The sequence below is a fragment of the Cetorhinus maximus genome, chromosome 19 (genome assembly GCF_964194155.1).
Source record: "Cetorhinus maximus chromosome 19, sCetMax3.hap1.1, whole genome shotgun sequence".
Taxonomy (NCBI): domain Eukaryota; kingdom Metazoa; phylum Chordata; class Chondrichthyes; order Lamniformes; family Cetorhinidae; genus Cetorhinus; species Cetorhinus maximus.
The window spans coordinates 94,516,864-94,542,716 of record NC_135897.1 but is presented as its reverse complement, the minus strand read 5'-3'; the positions used below and the strand labels follow the sequence as shown (position 1 = coordinate 94,542,716).

The window sequence follows — 25,853 nt, the reverse complement described above, 5'->3', positions numbered from 1 at the left end:
TGGTCCAACGGCTAATTCTTCAGTGAAATGTCCAGTGAGTCATTATCGAGTCGGCCATTTTCCTGCAAGGTACCCCCTATGAAGTGAAACAGAGCCTCTTGAACTAATCGTATGACGATATTCCTCCTATGACACATAGAAGCCACGTGTAAATATCACCGAAAAACACATAAAGCTTAAAGTATCTATAATAAGCAGTAGCTAGCGTTTAAAAACCTTCTGAAACATGGGGACTTCTCTAGTTGATGACTTCCTCCATGCCTCAGCTTCTGGAGACATTGCTCTCATTTATTTCTGTTATACAGCAAATGGCCTTTCCCTTTAACTGGCTGAGGATTTTATTTCCCTTCTGGCCAGTGGTAGTAAACGTATGAGCCTCAGCATTAGAGTTCCAGACGCATCCAGCATCGCAAGTGATGGTCCCTTCAAGCGAATTGCAGAATTTTACCGCCAGATTTATTATGGTGAATGGTGTTGCAGCTCTCCCGGTAACCCGGCATAAGGAAGGCGAATTTGACCTAGCTGCCTATGCTTTGGATCTCTGGAATATCATACTCACCCAAAGGGTTAGTCACCTGAGACATAGTCAGTTCTGCTTTCTTCAAAAATGTTCATGGCGTTGAATGAATACTTAACCTACTTTTAGTTGATGGAGTACTGGGGAGACGGCAGCACAATTCCTTTTTGGTCCTCTATAATGTTTATTACTGATGCCTCGTTCTCCTTCAGATTTTGGTGAATCAACTGAAATACTTGCAACATAATAATGTTTGAGATGCATCATGTCACTGCTTTACAGGATGTGCGTTCGTCAAGAAATGCACGCTTTGTTGCAATTTCAAGGTTCAATAACATGATAAGGGAGTTTCTCCAAGTTCCACTGCGTTGTGGGCGGAACCTCCTTAGTCAATTATCGTGCAAAAGGTTCATCACTGGAATTCAGTGCTGTCAAAACAGCGACAGCTGCATCATTTCCAAAGCGCCCTCATGTTGCAACCCAGTTGCAATTAAAGTGCTGATGGAGGAGACTGTGACTCCAAAATATCGTTGACATTGCCATTCTGGAGAATTCACACTTTCACAGGTAAATTAGTGCGTCTATCTATTATATTTCATCATTATCACTGAGTTGCTTAAGTATATTCGTGACTGTATTAACCCATAAGGTGTGTGTGTGTGTGTAGGGGGATGGAGTTGGGATGGGAGTTGAACTATAATTCACCTCATTGAGCGATCTCACATACGCTAAATAAGGAACAACGCAATGTTTTCCTTACAAGGTCAGGAGGAATCTATCTTTCACACATGTATTGCCCTCCCTTGCATGCTTTTCGTAATCAATTCTGTTGTTCTTATTCTGTGTTTTACTCATTGTTGATTTCATCTTGCTCTCAACTTTCCTATCTGTGAATCCACCCTTAGTGTGAATTTTCTCAAAAGAACAGGCTCCAGAATGAAATGATTTCCCATTCAAAGACGAAATTTTAGTGTAACCTGCAGGTTTCTGTTACCCTGCTCTCGCTATCTGCCTCCTGCTTCCAGTTACTATTTGACCCCAGACCCCTGCAATGCGCCGTCATCCTCTCACCTACTCTCTAGCTGCTCCACTCCTTTCCCATTGGAATATTATTCTAGTTATCTGAAACTGCTGACTAATTGTCTGTGTGCCGCTCCCGACTCCACTTCCGGATTAGTATGCATAACCTTCCAACCCGTAGCACATTTGCACATCAACACGAATGATTAAAAAAAGACACAGCCCCAAGCGCAATATTGTGTCAAAATCTAGTGGTTTGACTCTCGCTCATCAATGTAACATTGCATGTTCTCTGGCTCTCTTGGCTATGCATATGGCTCATTGTTAGCGTGTGGGGCAAAACGATTACGTGTGACAGAGTTCAACCTCTTGCGGCAGCCCTGGGGGACTGATGTGATTTTCTTCCTTTTAAAATAAATCAATACAGCAAACGGTGCGAAATTTTCATTTTATTTTGTTGAAGATCGAAGATTGAGCGCTTATGAGCACATATCAGGCTTGTAGTTATTGGCTGCCATGACTTTCGAGACGGGATGAGATTGTGTCTTAATAAAAGATTAACAATCTTTTTTCGATCTCTCTTGCAAAATTTCTCTCTGAATATTTTCTTCTCTCTGCTTATTTAATATGCTTTGTTCTCTATGAATGCAATCTCATGCTCATTTTTACCGTCTTTGCCCTATTTTCTCATAATTGCTTTACCTTTCCCGTTGTCGTCAGGAGTTATGTACATAATTCCTACTCATTTTACATATGCTTCTTGTCACAGTGCACCATCCCAAGTTTTGTTTAATACTGACCGACTGGTCATGCTGAATTTCTTCTTTGGATTGCGGCGATCAGTCAGTTTTCGAGTCCTCTGCCATAGGTAACGCTATTGCAGATCCGAAATTTGGACTTTTACAACGTTGCATAGTAGTAAATTCAGTTTCTTGTGTTTAATTTGTAATTAAGTTGCTCTTACAACGTTATTTTCTTGATGCAAAGTAAAGCGTTCTGCTTGGATCAATATGCGCAAGCTTTGTTGGTGAAGCTGTCATCTCCAGAATGCTAAATGTCCTTTTTTTTTCTACCTCAATGTCGTAAATGAATCAATTCTTTGCCTCAAGGCCCATATTCGAACCTAACCGCAAAGTAATTAGACACACGAAAGAGAAAAGAATAGGGAGGTATGCCAATGGGTGAGGTGAAGATGGAGGAGGCCCTCGTGGATCATAATTGCCGACACAAACCGACTGGCTCAAATGGCGTGTTTGTGCTGTAAATTCTAAATAATTTATAATACGTTTACGTCGGTACTTGCGCTTTGCGGGTAACCTCAGTCTAGCGGATTTCCTGATAAAAGGAAATTAAGTGAAGCGTCCAACCATTCCATGATTTTTTCATTGAAAAATATTTTGATTACCAGTTTACTATTGAAGATCAAAGTGGATGTGCAAGAGATTTACCACAGTTTGCCAAATTCTACCAGAAATTAAAGGCATACGAACTGAACTACGGAGAGGAAGATGACGACTCAGCCGAAAAGTAATGGAACTCACGTTCTTCCAGAGGACAAGGGTTTAATTATCCAGCATTGCTACATGGCGTGTGGCTTCGTTTTAAATATCGGCCTATACTCGTTTACTGAGATAGGCTTTGGTTCCATAGTCTGGGATGCAGTAAGTCTAGCTCTAATTATATATGGGGGCGCTAAAATCAGTGCTGCTGGTGCACGAAGCCATGCAATTTTGCAGCTTGTTCTCAAACGTAACACTAAAGGGCTTTTCCGATGGCTCAGATTTTATTCTGATATTGCGGCTATGTCATACAGACCAAGAGGTCGGCGGTCCCATCCCCCATTCGAGGGCAGGAAACTGATATCATGATGGTGCAGGGGTGAGGGGTCATTTGGATTGGCTGTGATACCTGTAACGCTCTACGGCAAGATGACAAATATAATCAAGGCTGTTACATAAAATGGATGATCGGGTTTATTTGCAATTGATTTAAAAATCGAAGAAGTTTTGTTAAAATTATGTAGGCATTTGGTTAGACTACACTGGGAATAATGCACACAGTTCTGGTTCCGCTGCAAGTGCCATTTCTAAATTGACAGCGGCCCAAAATATCAGGGGAAATGGCAACCATCAGTTAGTCTGCTGAACAATTTTGTTTAGCTCAAGGAACGGGTTCAGTGTTCATATAACACGGATGACCCACAATCGTCCTCACAAACATCCACCAATCAATTTAATGAAGACCCACGTCTGCGTTCCAATATTTTTATTGAATTATCCGTTTGTTTGCCCTGAAACGATTCCTTTACTTGCCTTTCCCCTCCTATAGTCAGGCACATGTTGAGTGCTAATCTCTTTCCTTCCTGCTTGGTTTTCATGATCGCAGGGTGGTGGGTGATGGTGATGGGGTGGGTAAGGGGAGAGGTGAGGCTGCTTCTCTGATGCAGGCTTCCCGGATTATGGTGCCTTTTGATCTGCATGTACTTGGGACCCGGGGCTCGAAGATTCAGGCTGTGGGTCTTCAGCAGGTTGGGGCGAGAATGTGGGATTCCGGCACTGCTTATGGTCTGACTCAGGTACAGTTCATGGTGGCTACCTGAATGAGATAGACCAGGTGCTGGCAGTTCATTTATAGAATGTACAGCATCCGCCGGAAGGGGCGCCATTTAGTTTCTCGGCAGCTTCTTGAACGCCACTGCGTGAGTTAAACAATGTGAGAGGCGATCCAATAGCAACAGTGACAATCGCGAAAAATGTGAACCTGTCTTTCCTATTTTGTACAATTTGCCCATTCGGGCGGTGGACGAAACAGAACACAGCGTAATCCAAACGCTGGATCACATTAGTCTGAACATTTTTCCATAATAGCAGCTTACATGTGTAAAGCTCCGTTAACGTAAGGCAATGCCCCAGAGTGCTTCACAGGAGCGTAATCAGGTACAATTTGGTACCGATCATCATAATGCTACATTGTCACAGGTGATCAAAAGCTTGGTCAAAGAGCAAGTTTTAAGGAACGCCTTCAAGGAGGCTCGGGGAACAGAGAGGAGGAGTGGTTTAGCATAGTAATCCCAGACCTGAACTCTTGAGCAGTTGACGTCAGGTCAATGGTGGAGGGATGGAAATCGGGTCGCGCAAGACGTCAGGATTTCGAAAGATTTCAGGGCTGGAGTGAAAGGAAGGAGCTAGGCCATGGAATTAATTAAACAAAAGGATGAGCATTCTAAAATAAGTGCCGCGAACCACTGTAGGCAAGCGCCGCCATTTTCTGCTCCGCAGTCCAAAAGACCGACATTCCCCACATTGGATTCTCAAACGTGCAGCTTGCACGCTCCTTTATATTAGCAAGCTAAAGTCAAGGGCACTCTTACATCCTAGAAAACAGACAATCCCTCGCGCTGTGAGTACGTGCTGCAAATAAAATCGGAGCCTTAAGGATCAGAATTCAATTTACTGGCAGTTGCGGGTGGGTGGAAATACAACCCGTCTTTTTATCCTCGAGGAAGATGCCGCCAATAGTAAGATTTCAGTGCTTTGACTGTAATTGTAGCATGAAATGTTTACCAATGCAGGTTGCATTACGAAAAGCAAAAATAGCTGGAAAATGATAGGATGTTTGTGCGGGTGTAATGATTAAACTTTTTCAGACGTTTAAATACATATAGTACTTTACTTAGTAGCATGAGAATCCTTTGTCTATTAACTATAATGAAACTGGTACCTTAAGAGAAACGCATGCATCTATCTTCTTCCTCCACAGTATGGCGCTAAAACCTACAAAACAAATATTGCTAGAGTGCCCACGGGAGGTTTCTCCAAGAAACTGACAGTTGACGATTTGATTGTAGAATAAAAAAACAGCTTCTATTCCTCACATTGCATTTTTATGCTTTCTCTGTGGCTTGTACATGATTGCCTTCTAGAAGCCCGAGCTCACGTCCCTTTGTGATATTTTGAACTATTTGGTCTCCACGTAATCGATGCGGGACCTATCACACGGCACCACAGCCGTATCTAACAGTATCAAAACACAGCTATGACTACAGAGGCCATTTTTCTTCACTTTCATTTGAGTTGCATGTGCTGAACCATATATGGGCCAGCGCATTTAAGCTGGAAACCCAGCTCAATGTTCAGTGCGTGAAAACGGAGGTTGAATTGCATCATCGATTCCATCATACCTCCCAGGTACTCAGATATAATCAGCGAGAACCATTTGGCCCATCATTTTAATCGATTAGCCAAGCGCAAGGCTACACTGGTTGCTACTGTCCGTTAAAACCTGCTCTCTGCTCAACGATTGTGTGGTGTGTGAATATGAATCCTCTTCCACTAGAAAACTAGCTGGCATTTAATTCTTTTGCTACCTGCAGTTCGGTCTTTAATAGTCTTGCGGCTGGTCCCAATGGAAAGATGTCTACCGATGCTGCTCCCTTGATTCAATGCTTCGCGTGAACACATTTGTATCATTAATAATGTTGTGTACGTTTCCTTTGAAGGCTCTTGCTTTGCTACAGTACTTTGAGGAACAGAAGATGAGCTTTGTGCAGAAGAAGGTGATTGAGCTGGGCTCGGGCACTGGAATTTTGGGCATTCTAACGGTCCTTCTAGGTGAGTAAAAGTGAACCTACGTACACAAGAGCCCCTGGCTAATGCTCCGGGGTTCAAATCCCTCCATGGCAGCTGGTGGAATTTTAATTTAATTAATAAAACAAAATATGGAATTAAGGAATCTCGTGTCGGATACAGTGACTATGAAACCATTGTGGATTGTCGTAAAAATCCATCTGGTTCACTAATGTCCTTTAGGGAAGGAAATCTGTTGCGCCCACCTGGTCTGGACTACATGTGACTCCAGACCCATAGCAATGTGGTTCACTCTTAAATGACTTCTGAACAGGGCAATTAGAGATGGACAATAAATGCTGGCCTAGCCAGCGACGTTCACATCCCATGAGCCAATTTACAAAAAGACAGCTTGCCCATAACTGACGTTAGAAAGGTGACCACGGATCCTTGGAAAACTATTTGATTATAACAAACAACCAGCTGAAAACACCATTCATTCGCTTCATTATTATACAAATCCCAAGAACGGAACCATGGTTTGCGAGAGGGTGGCTGTTATTATCGGAAGTTGCTGAACTCAAAGGCGGGAATTTCCCGGCCTCGTTGGCGTCGGGGTGGGGGGTCGGGGGTGGGGTGAACAACATGTCAAGAGATCAAAAATCGGTTTCACACCGGCATGAAAGCACAGCGGGATAGTTCAATGGGGACCTCCATGGAGGAACGCTAATCCCGCTGGAGGCCGGCGTGAATCCGCTTTAGAACCATAGAGCCATAGAAAGGTTACGGTGCAGAAAGAGGCCATTCAGCCCATCGTGCCTGCGTCAGCCAATAAAGAGAGAAAAAAAAACTAGCCACTCATCTTAATCCAGCTCTCCAGCACCTGGTCCGTAGCCTTGCAGGTTCCAGCGCTTCAGATGCAGATCCTTGCACCTTTTGAATGAATGGGGCGTTTCAGCCTCAACCACCAATTTAGGTAGTGAATTCCAGGTGCCCATCGCCCTCTGGATGGAAGCGTTTTTCTTCATGTCCCGTCTAATCCTTCCACCAATTACCTTAAATATATGTCCCCTTGTAATTGACCTCTATGTTCTGTGGAAAACAACCCGAGCCTATCCAATCTCTCCTCATAGCTGCAATTTTCCAACCCTGGCAACATTCTTGTCAATCTCCTCTGCACTCTCTCCAGGGCAATTATGTCCTTCCTGTAACTTGGTGACCAGAACTGTATGCAATATTCCAGCTGTGGCCTAACTAATGTTTTATACAGTTCCAGCATTACATCCATGCTTTTGTATTCAATTCTTCACCCAATAAAGGAAAACATTCCATATGTTTTCTGGACCACCTTGCCCACCTGCCTTTCCACCTTTTAGGACCTCTGGACATACATTCCAAGGCCTCACACTTTCTCAATCCCTCTCAATAACTTCCTATTTATTGGGCATTCCCTTGCTTCGTTTGCCCTCCCCAAATGCATTACCAGCTAATGGGATGCAAAGGAGAGCCCGACCAGAATCGTCCTCCCACACCAGATTTACTGTTACACCGGCGGGAAAACACGCCAGTGCAGAACACACCTTGACAAGTATGACGTCCAGGAGTCGGGACTTACTGTTAGGGCCTCACTCTGATTGCAAACACCCGAGGAGCAGAAGGTACTGGAGCCCTACTGCTACCAGATCCTGGAGGAATATACGTATCACATGCTGGGTGGATTGTCATAGACATGGCTCCACGGTGAAGCAACTCTTGGAAGGTGGGAGGCCTTGGTTGATGTCTTCGGTCTGCTTCAGAACATCACGGTCTTGGCCATTGGCTGCTATGGGTGCTTGGCGAGGGGGCGAGAGGAAAGTCCAGTGTGATTGGGAGAAAAAGGTGTACTGTGGGGTAGGGGAGGGGGGGTAGTGGGGGAGGGTTCGGTGGTGAAGTTGGCAGGGGGAGACGAAGGTGTTGGGGAGATCAGCTTGGGAGGGGGGGGACGAATGTGTCAGGAAGGGTGTGAAGTTGGAAGGGTGGACTAAGGTGTCAAGTGGATGAGTTTCAGGGGGTAGGTGGGGGTATGGGGGGGAAGGCATCACAAGGAGAATACAGCAAGTGGGGACGTATGTGTAAGTGGGGACAAAGGTGTAAGGGAAAGAGTTCAGATGGGGGAAGGGATTGGAGGGGGATGGAGTCAGGGGGAGGAAGGCGTCCGGGGTAGGATGAAGCTTGGAGTGTGTGAGGTGTTCAGAAGGTGGAAGGTGTCTGGGGTGGAGGAAGAAGTTTAGAGTGGGGAAGGAGTGCAGGGGGAGGAAGGTTTCCCGGGTGGGGGCGTGAGGTGGGGGTGGTGGGTGATTGTGCGCTACATTGAGATAAGTGTAATGGTTGAAGTCTCCACGCACATGGGAGAGTGCATGCACAAGGCTCTGAAAGGCTCTCCGCACACACACACACTCACACACATACACTTCTCCCACCAGAATCTCTCGTGGTCTGGTTGCATGCAGCTGAACTGCTAGTATTTGGGGGGCAGGGTGGGGCATTGCGGGTGAAGTGGAGGTTGCAATGCGAGGACTTGTGAACCCTGTCAATGAAGCTGAACGACAACAAAACATGTTATTCAGTGAAAGAAAATACATGTTCAGCTTATAAAGTGACAAAATATATTCACGCGTGCAACCACTTATCAGAATTTTGTAGGACTACCACTTCTTCTAGGTGTTGCTCTGACATCCACCGCAGGGGTGGAGACAGCCTGTGCAATTGTTTTTGTTTTGGATTTCCAGCATCCGCAGTTCTTTGCTTTTACCTCTGTGTTTAATTGACTGCCAAACTCTTCAAGAATGCCTACCTTGAAGAAGTTTTGCTCTTCTCTCGGTCAGGATTTTCGTATATTTCACCCCTTTTCTATTTTCACTTAGTTCTGTTGAAGGGTCATGACTACTCGAAACGTCAACTGTGCTCTTCTCCACCGATGCTGCCAGACCTGCTGAGTTTTTCCAGGTATTTCTGTTTTTGTTTTTGTTTTGGATTTCCAGCATCCACAGTTCTTTGCTTTCATCTCTGTGTACAATGGTCGGCCCTGTTGCCTCTGATGACTTTGGCTTGTGTCCTCTGGAGGTCCGAGCACTTGAAGCCCCGGTTTGTTTTGCTGTCCTCCTGTGGGCCAGCTGCTCCCTCTGCGGTGACAGAGGACGAGGTTAATGGGTCACAGGCAATGGGGACTCAGAGGGGGTGGACTGCCTCTGAGGTTCCTGAGTGGATGACCCAGGGATGTCCAGTTGCTGCTCCTCCTCCTTTCAGGTGCCCGAGGGCCTAGCCTGACTACTTGAAGGCAAGGAGCACCAGGTGGGAGATCGAGGTTCCCTGTCTCCCTCTCACATTGCCACTGCAGGAGCTCACCCATGGCTGCTGTGATGGAGTGCAAGTCTGCGCACATCGCTGCACTCTGCTGGGCCGCCATGGCGTTCACCATCCTTCACATGAAGATCTCAGTACACGCACATGTGCACACCACTTCCTCAGAGAGCATGGATAATGCACTCCTCTGACTCACATGCCACTCTGCTGAAGGCTTCTACCAGCTCTGCATGACACTTCCAAGTGTGTTGGAAGGCTGAATCCAGAGGCTCGTCATCGGAATCGGACCTCACAGATGCCTCTCCCCCCGCAGTCCTCCGAGTGGTGCACGGATACTTTAGAGGGGGTCACTGCATCAGAAGTGTCTTTGCTCCTGTTTAACTGCAGAGCTGCGAGTGTACCTGAGTTAATAAGGCACTAAAATAAATCTTGCGGTGGCAGAGGGACCGACCCAGGACTCATTTCGCATGAATCACCTTCCAGCTCAAACATTACCTGGTCCTCCCTTACCCTTCACCTAGCAGGAATAAAATAACGTGGTCACGAGATTCAGAGATCAGGATGCGACTGCTTTCCTGGAGATGCTGCTTTTCCTTTCATTAGTTCAAGGGTTTGGGCCGTGGCTGGCATTCAAGTATTTATTGACCAAACCTGTTGTACTTGAAAAGGCAAGACTTTTTGTTTCCTTGAACATTTGCGCTCCATGTGATGCACAAACATCAACAGAGTTGTTAAGGATGGAGTTCCAGAATTTTGAATCAGCGATAATGCAGCAACCGTGATGTATTTCCAAATCAGGACGGTGCATGTTTGGAGGGAACTTGCAAGTGGTTATGTTTCCATGCGCCTGCTGCCCTTGTTTTTATCTATAGGTTGGGAAGGTGTTGTGGACAGACCTGGGCTAGTTAGTGTGTTGCATCATGCAGATAAAGAACGCTGAAGTCACTGTGCGCCGGTGGTCGGGGGATTGAATGTTTAAGGTGGTGGAAAGGGGTGAAGATCAAATGAACTGCTTTGTACTGGCTGGTGTTGAACTTCCAAAATGTTGTTGGAGCTTCAATCGACTTCAACTGGAATATTGCGTCCAATTCTGGGCACCGCACTTTAGGGGGGATGTGAAGGGAATAGAGAGTGGACAGAAAAGATTTACGAGAATGATGCCAGGAACGAGGAACTCGAATTATGTACATAAACAGTAGATTGGTCGTACAAAACTTGAATACTGCTGAAAAAAGGAACATGTTACTGAAGCTTTTGGCCTTTAACCCATCAGGTCACTCCACGTGATATGACAAAGTGCTGATGGCACCAGATACTGCAAAGGCTATGAGCCCTGACAACATTCCAGCAATAGTACTGAAGACTCTTGCTCCTGAACTAGCTGCGCCCCAACCAAGCTGTTCTAGTACAACTACAATACTGGCAATTACCCGGCTATATGGAAAACTGCCCAGGTGCGCCCTCTGCACAAAAAACAAGATGAATCCAACCTGGTCATTTACCATTCCATCAGTCTGCTTTCAGTCATGAGCAACGTGGTGGAAAATGTTCTTGACAGTGCTATCAAGCGGCACTTACTCAGCAATAACTTGGTCAGTGGCGTTCAGTTTGGGTTCTGACAGGGCAGCTCAGCGACTGAACTTATTACACAGTTGGCCCAAGCATGGGCAAAAGTGATGAACTGAAGAGGTGAGGTGAAAGTGACCATCCTTGACATTAAGCCAGCATTTTACCGAGTGTGGCACCAAGGACCCCGAGCAAAGCTGGTGTCAATGGGAATCAGGGGGAAATCTCTCCACTGGTTGCAGCCATACCTAGCACAAAGGAGGATTTTTGTGCGTGTTGGAGGTTAATCATTTCCGTCCAGGGACATCAATGCAGGAGCTCTTCAGGTAGTGCCCAGGACCCAACCATCTTCAGATGCCTCATCAAGGGCTTTCCCTTCATTAGATGTTCAGAAAAGAGGATGTTTGCGAATGATTGCACAATGTTCAGCATCATCCCTGGCCTGCCCTGCATCAAGTCATGGAGATCATTCAGCCTTGGCCTGATAAGGGCAAAATACATTTGCGCCACATAAGTACAAGGCAACGACCAACTCCAACAAAAGGAAACTAACCATCTCCCCTTAACATTCGATGGCATTACCATCACTGAATCCCTCTCTATTAACATGTTGGGAGTTACTATTGGCCAAAAGCTGAATATAACATAAATAATGTAGCTACATGAGCAGGTCAGAGGCTGGAATTCTTCGGCGGGTAACTCACCCCCTCCAGTCCACTATCTGCAAATCTCAAGTCAGGAGTGTGCTGGAATACTCTCCACTTGCCTTGATGAGCGCAGCTCCAACAACACTCAAGAAGCTTGACACCATCCAGGGAAAAGCAGCCCGCTTGATTGGCACTCCATCCATCACGTTTGAGATTCACTCCCTCCACCACTGATGCACAGTGGTAGCTATGTGTGTCATGTACGAGATGCTTTGCCACAACTCACCAAGGCTCCTTTGACAGTGCCTTCCAAACCCGTGACATTCACTATCTCAATGGACAAGGGTAGCAGATGCATGGGAACACAATCATCCCCTCCAAGCCACACACCACTTGACTTAGAACTGTATTGCCGCTCCTTCACTGACATTGGGTCAAAATCATGGAACTCCTTTCTTATGGGACTAAAATGATTGACATCCAACAACCCCACAACCATGTTCCTTGGTGCTAGCTAAGACTGCAACCAGCGGAGAGTTTTCTACTTGATTTCTATTGACTCCAGTTTTGCTAGGGCTCCTTGATATCACACTCGTTGAAATGCTACCTTGATGTTGAGGACGGTCACTCTCACCTCGCCTCCTGAGTTCAGCCCTTTTGTCCATGCTTCGGCCAAGGCTGCAATGGGGTCAGGAGCTCAGTGGACCTGGCAGAACCAAAACTGAACATCAGTGAGCAGGCTATTGCTGAGTAAGTGCCACATGGGGTCACTGCTTTTTGTGGACATAACGGATCTTGAAAATTTCCACATTGCCGGGTAAATGCTGGTGCTGTAGCTCTACTGGTGCAGTTTGGCTTGGGGTGTGGCTAGCTCTGGAGTACAATTCTTCAGTACGATTACCAGAATGTTGCCAGGCTCTAAAGCCTTTGCAGTATCCAGTGTCTTCAGCCGTTTTTGAAAACGTGATTGGAATCGAAATGGCCGACGACAGTCATCTATGATTCTGGGGACCTCAGGAGAAAGCTGTGGTGGATCATCCACTCGGCACTTTTGGTTGAAGATGGTTCAAGATGGTTACAAATCCTTCAGCCTTGACTTTTGCACTGATGTACTGGAATCACCCATTATTGAGGATGGGATATTTGTGGAAATTCGTCCTTCAGTAAGCTGTTTAATTGTCTACTACCATTCTTGACAGGATGTACCAGGACTGAAGAGTTTCGAACTGATCCGTTGCTTGCAAATCGGGAAATTAGAGCTGCATGCGATATCGGTAATGCAGTAATAATGGGCGACTTCAGTTTACAGTGTTGAAGAATATTAAGGTGGATAAGTCCCCAGGGCCAGATGGGACCTACCCCAGAGTACTGAGGGAGGCAAGGGAGGGGGCTGCTGGGGCCTTGACAGAAATCTTTGTATCCTCACTGGCTACGGGTGAGGTCCTAGAGGACTGGAGAATGACCAATGTTGTTCCATTGTTTAAGAAGGGTAGCAGGGATAATCCAGGATATTACAGGCCGGTGAGCCTTAAGTCAGTGGTAGGGAAATTATTGGAGAAGATTCTTCGTGTCAGGGAGTCTTTATGCAAATTTGGCAGATGGGTGAGATAGAGTGGAGGTACAGTAGGGGGTGATGCACAACCAAATATACAGAAGAAACAAAGTCAGTCTGGAAGGCAGAACAATTATAGAGTTCTTCATGCACAAGGGAATAATGGAAGGCTAGATTGCATCTATTTGAACACAAGGAATCGTACAAGTAAGGCAGATGAATTGAGGGTGTTTTTTAACACACGGGAATATGATATTGTTGCTATTAAAAGGACATGGGTGAGGGAAGGGCAGGACTGTCAGAGCAATGTTTCATGGTATAGAATCTTCAGGCGTGCCGTGGGTTGGGGGGTGCGAAGCAGGGTGGGTGGAGAAGAGGAGGTGTCATTGCATTATTGATCAAAGAGTCAACTACGCAGTAAGGAAGGATGGTATCTTGGAAGATTCCTCAAATAAGGCCATATGGGTAGAACGTAAAAACAAATAAAGGGCAATCACTTTTCCGGGAGTTCACTCTGGTCAGGGGAGAATAGAGGTGCAGATATGTAAGCAAATCTCAGAGAAGCGTAAAAATGATAGGGTAACAATAGTAAGGGGATTTCAACTTCCCCAATATTAACTGGTATCGTGTTAGTGTGAAAAGCTTAGAGCGGGCAAAATTCTTAAAGTGCATCCAGGGGAGCTTTTTGAGCCAGAAGGCAGAAAGCCCTACAAGAGAACGGGTGGTACTGGACCTAATATTGGGGAATTAAGCCAGGCAAGCGGAAGAAGTGTCAGTGGGGGAGCATTTCGGGGATTAAGACCAAAACTCTGTAAGATTTAAGGTGGCTATGGAAAAGGATAAAGAAAACTCGTAAATAATGGTCCTGAATTGGGGGGAGGCCGATTTCAATATGACAAGACAGGACCTGGCCAAAGTGGGAGCAGCTAGTTGTATGAAAGCCTGATCAAACCAGTGGGAGTCATTCAAAAAGGAAATGGTGAGAGGTCAGGGCCAACATGTTCCCGCAAAGGTGAAAGGTAAGATCAGCAAGTCCAGGGAGCCCTGGATATCAAGGAATATAGAGGATTGGATAAGGCAAAAAAGAAGAGGATTATGGCGGTTACAGGGGACTGAAAACAGTGGATGCCCTAGAGGAGTGTAAAAAGTGTAGGGGGAAGTTATGACACAGCAGTTGGTAAAGTTGTTATTTAAAAATCCCAGCAGGAAACTTTAAAAACTGTCATAGCCTATATTTGAGTTGCAAGTCTGAAATCAGGCAGAAAACGACCAGTTCTCGACAGGTTTTTTCACATCAAAGTACATGAGACATTTATTACTTTACACAAGTTAAACATAGACACATGGCTACAAATTGCTACTATCGTAACTTTTAACAAATTCCCAAACTAATCTCCACTAATGCCCGAGCAACCCATAGACTTTTAGCAGACACCGGGCAAAGCATTTTCACATTACAAATTTAAAATGAGGTTCCTTTCACTTTGGTTCCTGCGCAGGCAGTTTTAGGCTTACAGCTGCTTTGATGTTACGTGCCTGTGCTCTGCACATACAACACTGCTCACTGTTATAGCCAGCACATCTCTTTGAATGTAAATTCTCATTGTATCATCAGCCCCTTTGAACACCACCTCTTCTAATAACAATTAAACTCCCTTCATAGTACCCATTTTATTAGTAATGTAAACATTGCTAGGTCTCTACGAGCTCGGTGCCAGATTGCACTTCCCTTCGTGCATGCTTTCTTCAAATAATTGCAAATGCACTTTACCTCTCTTACATCTCAAAACTAGTATACATCAAAGCACTCAGACTAACTGGCTTTAATCCAATTAAGATACACCCACAGACTAAGCCTCTGCTTAAAAAAATAATTATTTCCAACAATATTATATACATCAATAGCTTCATGACAGGTGGCGCTTAAAAAAGCAATTAGGAGAGCGTAGAGGAGGCATGAAAAAACACTGGCAGGCAAGGTAAAGGAAAACCCTAAGGCATTTTATAAAAATATTAAGGCCAAGAGGATAACCAGGCAAAGAGTAGGGCCCATTAGGGACCAAAGTGCCAATCTGTACGTGGAGCCAGTGGAGATAGGTGAGGTTTTAAATGATTGCTTTACATCTGTGTTCACTTTGGAGAAGGACGATGTAGGTGAAGAAATCTAGGAGGAGGACTGTGATATACGTGAACAAATTAGCATTGAAAGGCTGGAAATATTAACGGTTTTAGTGGTCCTAAAATTTGATAAATTAGCAGACCCAGGTTGCTATGTAAGGCAAGAGAGGAGATTGCAGGGGCTCTGACACTAATTTTCAAATCCTCTTTGGCCACAGGAGAGGTGCCCCAGGCCTGGAGGACAGCAATGTGGTGCCATTATTGAAGAATGTTAGTAGGGGTGAACCAGGTAATTACAGGTCAGTGAGTCTAACATAAGTGGTAGGGAAACTATTGGAAAAAATTCTGAGGGTTAGGATTACTCTCCACTTGGCGAGACAGGGTTTAATCAGGGATAGTCAGCATGGCTTTGTCATAGGAAGATCGTGTCTAACAAATTTGATATAATTTTTCGAGGAGTTGACTAGATGTGTAGATGAGGGTAGTGCAGTTGGCGTAGTCTACGTGGATTTCAGTAATAATTTTGGCAAGGTTCTGCATGGGAGAATGGTCAAAAAATTAAGAGCGCATGGGATCCAGGGCAATTTGGCAAATTGGATCCAAAACTGGCTTAGTGGCAGGAGGCAGAGGGTGATGGCCGAAAGTTGTTTTTGCGATTAGAAGCCTGCGATGAGTGGTGTGTTGCAGGGATCAGTGCTGGGCCCCTTGCTGTTTGTAGTGTGCATTAATGATTTAGACATGAATATAGGAGGTATGATCAGTAAATTATCAGATGACATGAAAATTGGTGGTGTCATAAATAGTGAAGAAGAAAGCCTTAGACTACAGGGCGATGTAGATGGGCTGGTAAAATGGGCAGAGCAATGCCAAATGGAATTTAATCCCGAGAAGTGTGAGGTGATGCATTTTGGGAGGACTAGCACTGCAAGGGAATACACAATGTAAGGATGCTAGGAAGTACAGAGGATCAGAGAGACCTTGGTGTATATGCCCATAGATACCTGAAGGCAGCAACACAGGTGTATAAGGTGGTTAAGAAGGAAAATGGGATACTTGCCTTTATTAGCCAAGGCATAGAATGTAAGAGCAGGGAGGTTGTGTTGGAGCTATATAACACGCTAGTTAGGCCACAGCTGGCGTACTGTGTGCAGTTCTGGTCGCTACACTATAGGAAGGATGTGATTGCACTGGAGAGGTTGCAAATGCAATTCACCAGGGTGTTGCCTGGGCAGGAACATTTCAGCTACGAAGAGAGGCTGGATAGGCTAGAGTTGTTTTCCTTAGAGCAGAGAAGGCTGAGGGGAGACCTGATAGAGGTATACAAAATTATGAGAGGCAGTAATAGGGTAGATAGGAAGAAACTTTTCCCCATAGAGAGGTGTCAATAACCAGTGGGCATCGATTTAAAGTAAGGGGCAGATGGTTTATAGGGGATTTGAGGAAAACTGTTTTCACCCGGAGGGTGGTTAGAATCTGGAACACTGCATGAGGGGGTGGTAGGGGCACGAACCCTCACCAAATTTAAGAAATATTTAGAAGAGCACTTGAAACGCCATAGCATACAGGGCTACGGGCCAAGTGCTGGAAAATGGGATTAGAATAGATAGTTGCTTGATGGCCGGCACGGACATGATGGGCTGAAGGGCCTGTTTCTGTGCTGTATAACTCTACGATACAAAACGTCAACAGAGAAGTTTAATTCGCCATGGCTAAAAAAATAAGTTGAACATTGCATTAGATCAAAGGGGAGTGCCTTACAAAGTTTTCAAAAATGTGGCAAACCCGAGGATTGGGGAAGATTAAGAATCCAGCAACGCAGGGTCAAGAAACTGATAAAGAAAGGGGAAAAAGAATTTCAATGTACGAATGCGAGAAACATCAGGGTGGACAGTAAAAGCTTATTTTAGCACGTGAAAAGGAAAATATAGGCAAGGGCAGATGCGGGTCCATTACAGGCGGAGACAGGAGAATTTGTAATTGGGAATAGAGCAATGGTGATGAAATTAACCAGCCACTTTATGTCAGACTTCACGAGGAAGATTCAGAAAATCTCCCAGAAATACGACGGAATGAATGGACTTGTGAAAACCAGGTACTGAAAGAAATTACTATTAATAAAGAGGCCCTGCTAGGAAAATTAATTGGGTTTCAGTTTGATAAATCACCTGGACTAGATGAGCTACATCACAGCGTCTTAAAGAAGGTGGCTATAGAGATAAGCATTCATTGGTGGTTATCCTTCAAATTTCTATATATTCTGGAAAGGTTCTGGAAGGCAAATGCACATGGGATACAGGGTAATTTGATAAGACGGATTCAAAATTGGCTTAGTTGTAGGAGAGATATGGTGATAACAGAAGGATGCTTTAGCGACTGGAAGCCAGTGTCCAGTGGCGTACCACAAGGGTCTGTGCTCGGTCCCCCATTATTTGTCATTTATATAAACGACATAGATGACTATGTAGGATTAATAAGTTTGCGGATGACACAAATATTGGCCGGGTGGTTAACAGTGAGGTTGAGTGTCTTGGGCTACAGGAACATATAGACGGGATTGTCAAATGGGCAGATAAATGGCAGATGGAATTTAACCCTGAAAAGTGTGAGGTGATACACTTTGGAAGGAATAATTTGACAAGGAAGCATTCACTGAACGGCATGGCACTAGGAAGTTCTGAGGAACAAAGGGACCTAGGCGTGTGTATCCATAGATCTCTGAAGGCGGAGGGGCATTTCAGTGGGGTGGTGAAAAATGCATATGGGACACTTGCCTTTATCAATCGAGGCATAGATTACAAAAGTAGGGAGGTCATGTTGGAGTTGTATAGAACCTTGGTGAGGACGCAGCTGGAGTACTGTGTGCAGTTCTGGTCGCCACATTATTGGAAGAATGTGATTGCACTGGAGGGGGTGCAGAGGAGGTTCAACAGGATGTTGCCTGGGATGAAACATTTAAGTTATGAAGAGAGGTTGGATAGGTTTGGGTTGTTTTCGTTGATGCAGAGAAGACTGAGGGACGACCTGATCGAGGTGTAAAACATTATGAGGGGCATGGACAGGATGGATAGGGAGCAGCTGTTCCCCTTAGTTGAAAGGTCAGTCACGAGGGGACACAAGTTCAAGGTGAGGGGCAATAGGTTTCGGGGGATGTGATGAAAAACCTTTTTACCCAGAGTGTGGTGACGGTCTGGAATGCACTGCCTGGGAGGGTGGTGGAGGCGGGTTGCCCCACATCCTTTAAAAAGTACCTGGATGAGCACTTGGCACGTCATAACATTCAAGGCTATGAGGCAAGTGCTGGTAAATGGGGTTAGGTAGGTATCTTAGGTGTTTCTCACGTGTCGGTGCAGACTCAATTGGCTGAAGGGCCTCTTCTGCACTGTGTCATTCTGTGATTTTTTTGACTGTGACTGCAAAGTAGCAAATTTAATCCCACTCTTTAAGGAAGGGGGATGGGGGTGGGATAGATAAAACGGAGAACTACAGACCTGTTATTTTAATGTTAGTCGTAGGGAAAATGTTACAATCTATCATAAAGGATATGATAACTGGACACATAAAATACTGATACGATTGGGCAGAGTCAACGTGGATTTATGAAAGGGAAATCAAGTTTGACAAACCTGTTGGGGTTTTTGAGGATGCTATGTGTGGCATAGGCAAAGGAGAACCACCGGTTGTGCTGTGTTAACATTTTCAGAGGGCTTTTGATAGGGCCCATCATAAGAGTTTAGTGAGCAAAATTAAAGCACATGTGACTGGGGGCAATATACTCAAGTATTGAGAATTGGTTAACAGACAGAAAACAGAGAGTAGGAATAAACTGGTGGGATACCTCAAGGATCAATACTGGGGCCAGCTGCTCACAACCTATATAAATGATTTGGAAGTGGGGACCAAATATCATATTTCTAAATTTGCTGATTGCACAAAACTTGCCGGGGGCATAAGTTGTCAGGAGGAATCAAGGAGGCTTCAAAGGGATTTGGACAGGCTAAGGGAATGGGCAAAAAGATGGCAGGTGGAATATAATGTGAGGTTATCTACTTTGGTAGAATAAACAGGAATAAAGAGTATTTCTTCACTGATGAGAGGCTGGGAAGTGTTATGTTGGAAAAGAGCTGGGTGCCCTTGTTCATGAGTCACTAAAAGCTATAATGCAGGCGCAGCCAGCAATTAGGAAGGCAAATGGTATGCTGGCCTTCATGACAAGCGATTTGAGTACAGGAGTATTTGTGCAATAGCATAGAGCCTTGGTGAGGCCGTGCCTTAGAGAAATGTTTACACTTTTCATCTTCCTACCTAAGTAATGGCATACTTGCCATAGAAATATTGCGACAGTGGTTCACCAGGCTAACCCTAGGGATTGCAGTGTTGTTTTATGAGGAGAGAATGAGGAAACTGGGCCTGTTTTCTATAGGGTTTCAAATGATGAGAGGTGACCTCATTGAAACATACAAACTTCTGACAAGGCGTGATAGGGTAGATGCAGACAGGATGTTTCCCCGGGCTGATGAGTCTAGAATCAGGGGATCTAGTCTCAGAAAAAGGAACAGGCCATTTAAGACTGAGATGTGGAGGAATTGTTCCACGCTATAGGGCTGTGGAAGCTCATTCACTGAGCATTTTCAAGACGGAAATCGATAGGTATCTGGATAAAGTGACGTTAAGGGATTTCGACATGGTTGGGAAAATGGTGTAGAGGTAGTTGATCAGCCATGATCTGTTTGAATGGCGGTACAGGCACGACGGGCCGAATGGCCAACTCTTGTTCCTATATCCCCATGTTCCTATCTCGTGGGATCGCTTATATCTGCCTATTGCATGCTCCTTGCGCTGTTTGGCATGCGAGTCATGCTGTGATGTAGCTTAACCAGGCTGACCCCTCATTTTCGGTATGCTTTGTGTTACTGCTGGCCTGCCTTTCCATCCTTTTCATTGAATCAGGGTTGATCCACTGATTTGACAATAACGCAGGGCCATGAGTTTTCAGATTGTGATTTTTTAATTCAGTTATTGGATGTGGGCATCGCTGGCTAGGCTAACGTTTATTACTCAGCCCTCCTTGCGCTTGAGAAGGTGGTGGTGAGCTGCCTTCTTCAACCGCTGCCTTCCATGTGGTGTAGGTACACCCACAGTGCTGTTAGGGAGGGAGTTCCTGGATTTTGACCCAGCGACAGTGAGGGAACGGCGATATATTTCCAAGTCACGATGGTGAGTGGCTTGGAGGGGAACCTCCAGGTTATGGTGTTCCCATTGTCTGCTGCCAATGTCCTCCGAGGTTGCAGCGGTCGTGAGTTTGGAAGGTGTTGCCTAAGGAGCCTTGGTGGTTTGCTGCAATGCATCTTGCTTAAGGTACACACTGCTGTCACTGTGCGTCGGTGGTGGTGGGAGTGAATGTTTGTGGAAGGAGTGCCAATCAAGCGGGCTTCTTTGTCCTGGAACAAAACCAAAAATACCTGGAAAAACTCAGCAGGTCTGACAACATCTGCGGAGAGGGATACAGTTGACGTTTCGAGTCCATGTGACCCTTCATCAGCACTAAGACATATGAGATGAAATATAAGCTGGTAGAGGGGGCACGGTGGGACAGGTAGAGCTCGATAGGGGGCCAGTGACAGGTGGAGGCCAAGAAGAAACTGCCAAAGATGTCATAGACAAAAAGGTAAAGGGGTGTTGACAGTGGTGATGTGGTCTAAAGGATGTGCTAATGGGGACATTAAGCGTAGATAGCAGAACGAGCAAGTGGGAGATGGTCTTAGTGGGGGTGGGGTGTGGGGAAGGGATTGAAATGGGCTAAAAGCTGGAGATGAAACAATAGATTGAAATAGATTCATAAATAGGAGGGAAAAGAAAAATATATTTGGAGAAAAATTATAAGTTATTGGAAAAAGGGGGATCAGAAAGAGGGTGGGATGGAGGAGAGAGTTAATGATCTGAAATTGTTGAACTTAATATTAAGTCCGGAAGACTGTATAGTGCATAATTGGAAGATGAGGTGCTGTTCCTCCAGTTTGCGTTGAGCTTCACTGGAACATTGCAGCAGGCCAAGGACGGACGGAGATCAGGGTGGTGTGTTGAAATGGCAAGCAACAGCGAGGTCTGGGTCATGCTTGTGAAGGTGTTCCACAAAGCGGTCACCCAGTCTGCGTTTGGTCTCTCCAATGTAGAGGAGACCGCCCTGGAAGCAGCGAATGCATTAGACTAAATTGAGGGAAGTGCAATTGAAGCGCTGCTTCACTTGAAAGGAGTGTTTGGGCCCTTGGACGGTGAGAAGGAGGGAAGTAAAGGGGCAGTTGTTTCACCTTCTGTGGGTTCATGGGAAGGTGCCGTGGGAGGGCGTTGAGGTATAGGGGGTGATGGAGGAGTGGACCAGGGTGTCCCGGAGGGAACGATCCCTGCGGAAATCCGCCAGGGGGTTGTGAAGGGAAGATGTGTTTGGTGGTGGCATCATGGTGGATTTGGCGGAAATGGCAGAGGATGACCCTTTGAATGCAGAGGCTGGTGGGGTGACAATGAGGACAAGGGGGACCCTATCATGGCTCTGGGAGGGAGAGGAGGGTGTAAGGGTGGATGCACGGGAGATGGGCTGGACACGGTTGAGGGCCCTGTCAACCACCGTGGGTGGAAAACCTCAGTTAAGGAAGAAGGAAGACATGTCAGATGAACTGTTTATGAAAGTGGCATCATCAGAACAGATGTGACAGAGCCGAAGGAACTGACAGAATGGGATGGAGTCCTTACAGGAAGCAGGGTGTGAGGGGTGTACGGACTCGAAACATCAACTGTATCCCTCTCCACAGATGCTGTCAGAACTGATGAGTTTTTCCAGGTATTTTTGTTTTTTTTCTAGATTTCCAACAAATACAGTCTTTTGTTTTAATTTTTGCTTTGTCCTGGATTGTGTCAAGCTTTTTGAGTGTCGTTGGAGCAGCATTCATCCAGGAAAATGGGGAGGATTCCATCACACTCTTGACCTGTGCTTTTTAGATGATGGACAGGCTTTGGGGAGTCAGGATGTGAGTTACTCGCTGTAGGGTTCCTAGTCTGACCTGCTCTTGTAGCCACAGTATTTATCTGGCTAGTCCAATTCAGTTTTTGGTCAAAGGTTACTCCCAGGATGTTGATAGTGGGGGATTCATCGATGATAATGCCAGTAAATGTCAAATGTCGATGGTCAGCTTCTCTCTTGTTGGAGATGGTTATTCCCCAGCTCTGGTGTGGCGTGAATACTACTTACCACTTCTAAGAGCAAGTCTGGATATTGTCCAGGTCCTGCTGCAAATGGACATGGACTGCTTCAATATCTGAGTAGTCACGAATGATGCTGAGCATAATGAAATCATCAGCAAACACGCCCACTTCTGAAATTCTGATGGAAGGAAGGTCATTGATTAAACAGTTGAAGATGACTGAGCCTAGGACACTACCCTGAGGCACTCCTGCAGTGATGTCCTGGAAGTGAGATGATTGTGTAAGATGGTTGAACAAAATTCTGATACTTCTGATGTTAGTTCATGGCTGCTAAGTTTTGTGTTGCTAGACCTGTTTGAAATCTCTCCCATTTAGCATGATGGTGGTGCCACATAACACGATTGAGGGTATGTAAATGCAAAGACTGGACTTCGCTTCCTCAAGCACTAAGCTGTGGCTGTGGTCAGTCCCAAAAATAGTCATGGACAGATGTATTTGTGACAGGTAGAATGGTGAGGACGAGTGTTTTCCCTTTCGTTCATTCCCTCACCATCTGCCACAGACCCAGTGCAGCAACAATGTCCTTTAGGACTCTGCCAGCTTGGCTCGTAATGGTGCTACCTAGCCACTCATGGTGATGGACATTGAAGCTCCCAGGCCAGAGAGCGTTTTGTGACTTTTCCACCCTTGCTTCCTCTAAATAGTGTTCAACACAGAGGAGTACTGATTCATCAGCTGTGCTGGGGCGCGGTGCGAGTTTGTGGTGCTGGGGTGGGGAAGATTGAGCAGGTTGGCATTGGAAAGTAGTCATCAGAAGAACCTTCCCTTGCCTATGTTTCACATGATGCCACGAGACTTCATGGGGTCCTGAGTCATTTTTAAGGATTCCCACGGCAACTCCTTCTGACTGCATATCACTGTGTCACCACTCCTGGTGGGTCTATCCAGACGGTCAGACAGGACACACCCACTGAGGGTGACAGTGGTATCTGGGACATTTTCTGTAAGGTCTAATTCCGAGATCATGAACATGTCAGACTGTTGCTTGACTAGTTTGTGGGACAGCTCTCCTAATTTTGGCACAAACCCACATATGTTTATAAGACGGACTTTGCAGGGCCGACACGAATGGGCATGCATTCTCTCTCCAGTGCTGAAGTCGATTCCGGGTGGTCTGTCCTCTTTCATTTCGTATCAAACTTTCTGCGGTGGTTTGATAGAACTGCATGGCTTGCTAGGTCATTTCAGAGGGCATTTAAGACTCAGCCACATCTGTGTAGGTCTGGAGTCACATGTAGATCAGGCCTGGTAAGTGTGCAGCTTTCCTTCCTCAAAAGGCATTCAGAACCAAATGGGTTTTAACGACAATGGCTTCATGGCCATCATTAATGAGGTCAGCTTTTTCAAAAGAACACAAACCTGGTTTTATTAATTGAATTAGCATTCCAGCAGGTGCGGTAGCATTTGAACCAATGCTTTCCTGCTGCTTTGACTTGGGCGTTTCGATCAATAGCCCAATGACATTACCACTACGTCACCTCCTCCCACAGGTCGGAGCTGAGAAAGACCTGGATGTAGTAATCAACAGCAAGGCCCTGCTGCCTTGAGAATTCTTGGGGTCCATTTGCAAAGCTGAGGACATCCCGGGCATTCTTCTTCCCACTGTGAAGAAATGTGACATTATCGCTGGTGGGTTCGCCCTGTTGCACGGGCAGGACATACCCAGGGATGGTGATAGAAGAGGTTGGAACATTGGCTGAAAGGTTAGATTTTTAAAGCTTGCTATAGTTCTCCCAAATTTGGCACAGGTCCCCAGATATTATTGATGATCTCTTTGCAGGGTTGGCTGGGAGGTAGGTGCCTTTCCTGTTTCCAGTGCCTCGTTTGATGCTGGGTGTCCCAACCCGTTTTTTCTTTTTCATTCTTTCCGAACTGCTTTGATATAACTCAATGGTTTACTAGACTACTTCAGAGGTCAGTTCAGAGTCAATCATGTTACTGCAGATCTGGGTCACATTGGGCCAGACAGAGTAAGAACCCGCATTTATTCTGTCCTAGCTAACAGAGACAGAGATAGTTCTTTATCTTGTTTCAGGTGGAGACGTCACCATTACAGACAAGCCAGAGGTACTGAAGCAAATGGAATGGAACGTTGCGGTCAATATTCCTTCCTCCTGCAGATCCCGTATCAAAGTCCGTGCCCTATCCTGGGGTTACGATCACACTTTGTTCCCTTCAGACTACGACTACGTCCTTTGTGCGGATATCATGTATGATTTTGCAAGTTTTCCTTTAATTTTAAAGACACTTCTGCATCTCAGCAATGAAAAGACGATTATTTATTTCGCCTCCACAATGTCAATGGGCTATACTTTGATTAATTCCGGTTATCAGTTTCTGTCTCAGCATTTTAACTCCAAGCTTGTTTACAGAAACGAAGCCAAAGATGTCCGTGTGTACAAAATGACTAAGATGAGCAATAATGATTTAGTTTAAACCGAACGGTAGAATGAGAACTCAGTCCCTCCTACAGTGGAGATATTCGGCCGGCAAAGGGATACTCGCCTTGAGTATGGTCTTCAAAATGTCGCATTGACCAATATGGACTTTTCCCTTTCCTACCGTCTACATACAAACCCGTAAAAGGGTATTTCATATTCTTGAATCAGTTTTTAATTCAGTACAAATCCGGATTAAACTGTAAATGTGATCAAACCGGACAAACAGTTAAAACTGAGAAAGGAAACGAAACAGCAGGAAAATGTCGTATTTTGCCTGTTAAAGCCTGCAGCGTTTTTTTGATTTTCGGCCTAACATCTCTTTAAATTGGAGCCGGCACTCTCTGATTGTATCCAGTTTTGCTGCAACGTTTTATTTTTACTGAACCTTAGTTAAACTAACGTTCAAGTTGTTCCAATATATTGATATTATACCTTAGCATGAGGTTTTCTCTTAATCAGTTGTATTCAGTGGATTTCTGTTTAGTTGCAATGCCCAAGAAAGACGAAAATAATTTGTTATGTAGCCAATTTTTGCTATTTATGCTGATTTAGCGATAATTATATGTCTGTGCTATTTTAACATATGCCGGACATGATTTCAACTCTGTATAACTGGCTGGGTGTGGATCGAGTTAAAATCTCGCCCTTTTTCTTTGTTTTGATCTGGTTACAGTCAGTGTCGATAAGTAAATTGATTTTCTCACCCTAGTTTCTAATCAAGTGAATCAAATTATTAATTCTCCTTTTCCGTGTCTCACTACCACAGACAATTAGTTAAGTAAATTAAGCCAACATAGTTTACCACATGAGTTTATCACAAAACAAGTTGCA

The 25,853-nt window shown here is 45.2% G+C and overlaps 1 protein-coding gene across 1 annotated transcript; it reads left to right on the top strand.

The window, feature by feature from the left end:
• Window positions 1-416: 416 nt before the first annotated feature.
• Window positions 417-25,017, top strand: LOC144694120 (EEF1A lysine methyltransferase 3-like). Its single transcript, XM_078564477.1, has 5 exons — window positions 417-566; window positions 2,946-3,064; window positions 3,923-4,112; window positions 6,036-6,147; window positions 24,617-25,017. Exons 1-5 carry the CDS (start codon window positions 417-419, stop codon window positions 25,015-25,017), a joined length of 972 nt encoding a protein of 323 aa, XP_078420603.1.
• The last annotated feature ends 836 nt before the right edge of the window (window positions 25,018-25,853 follow it).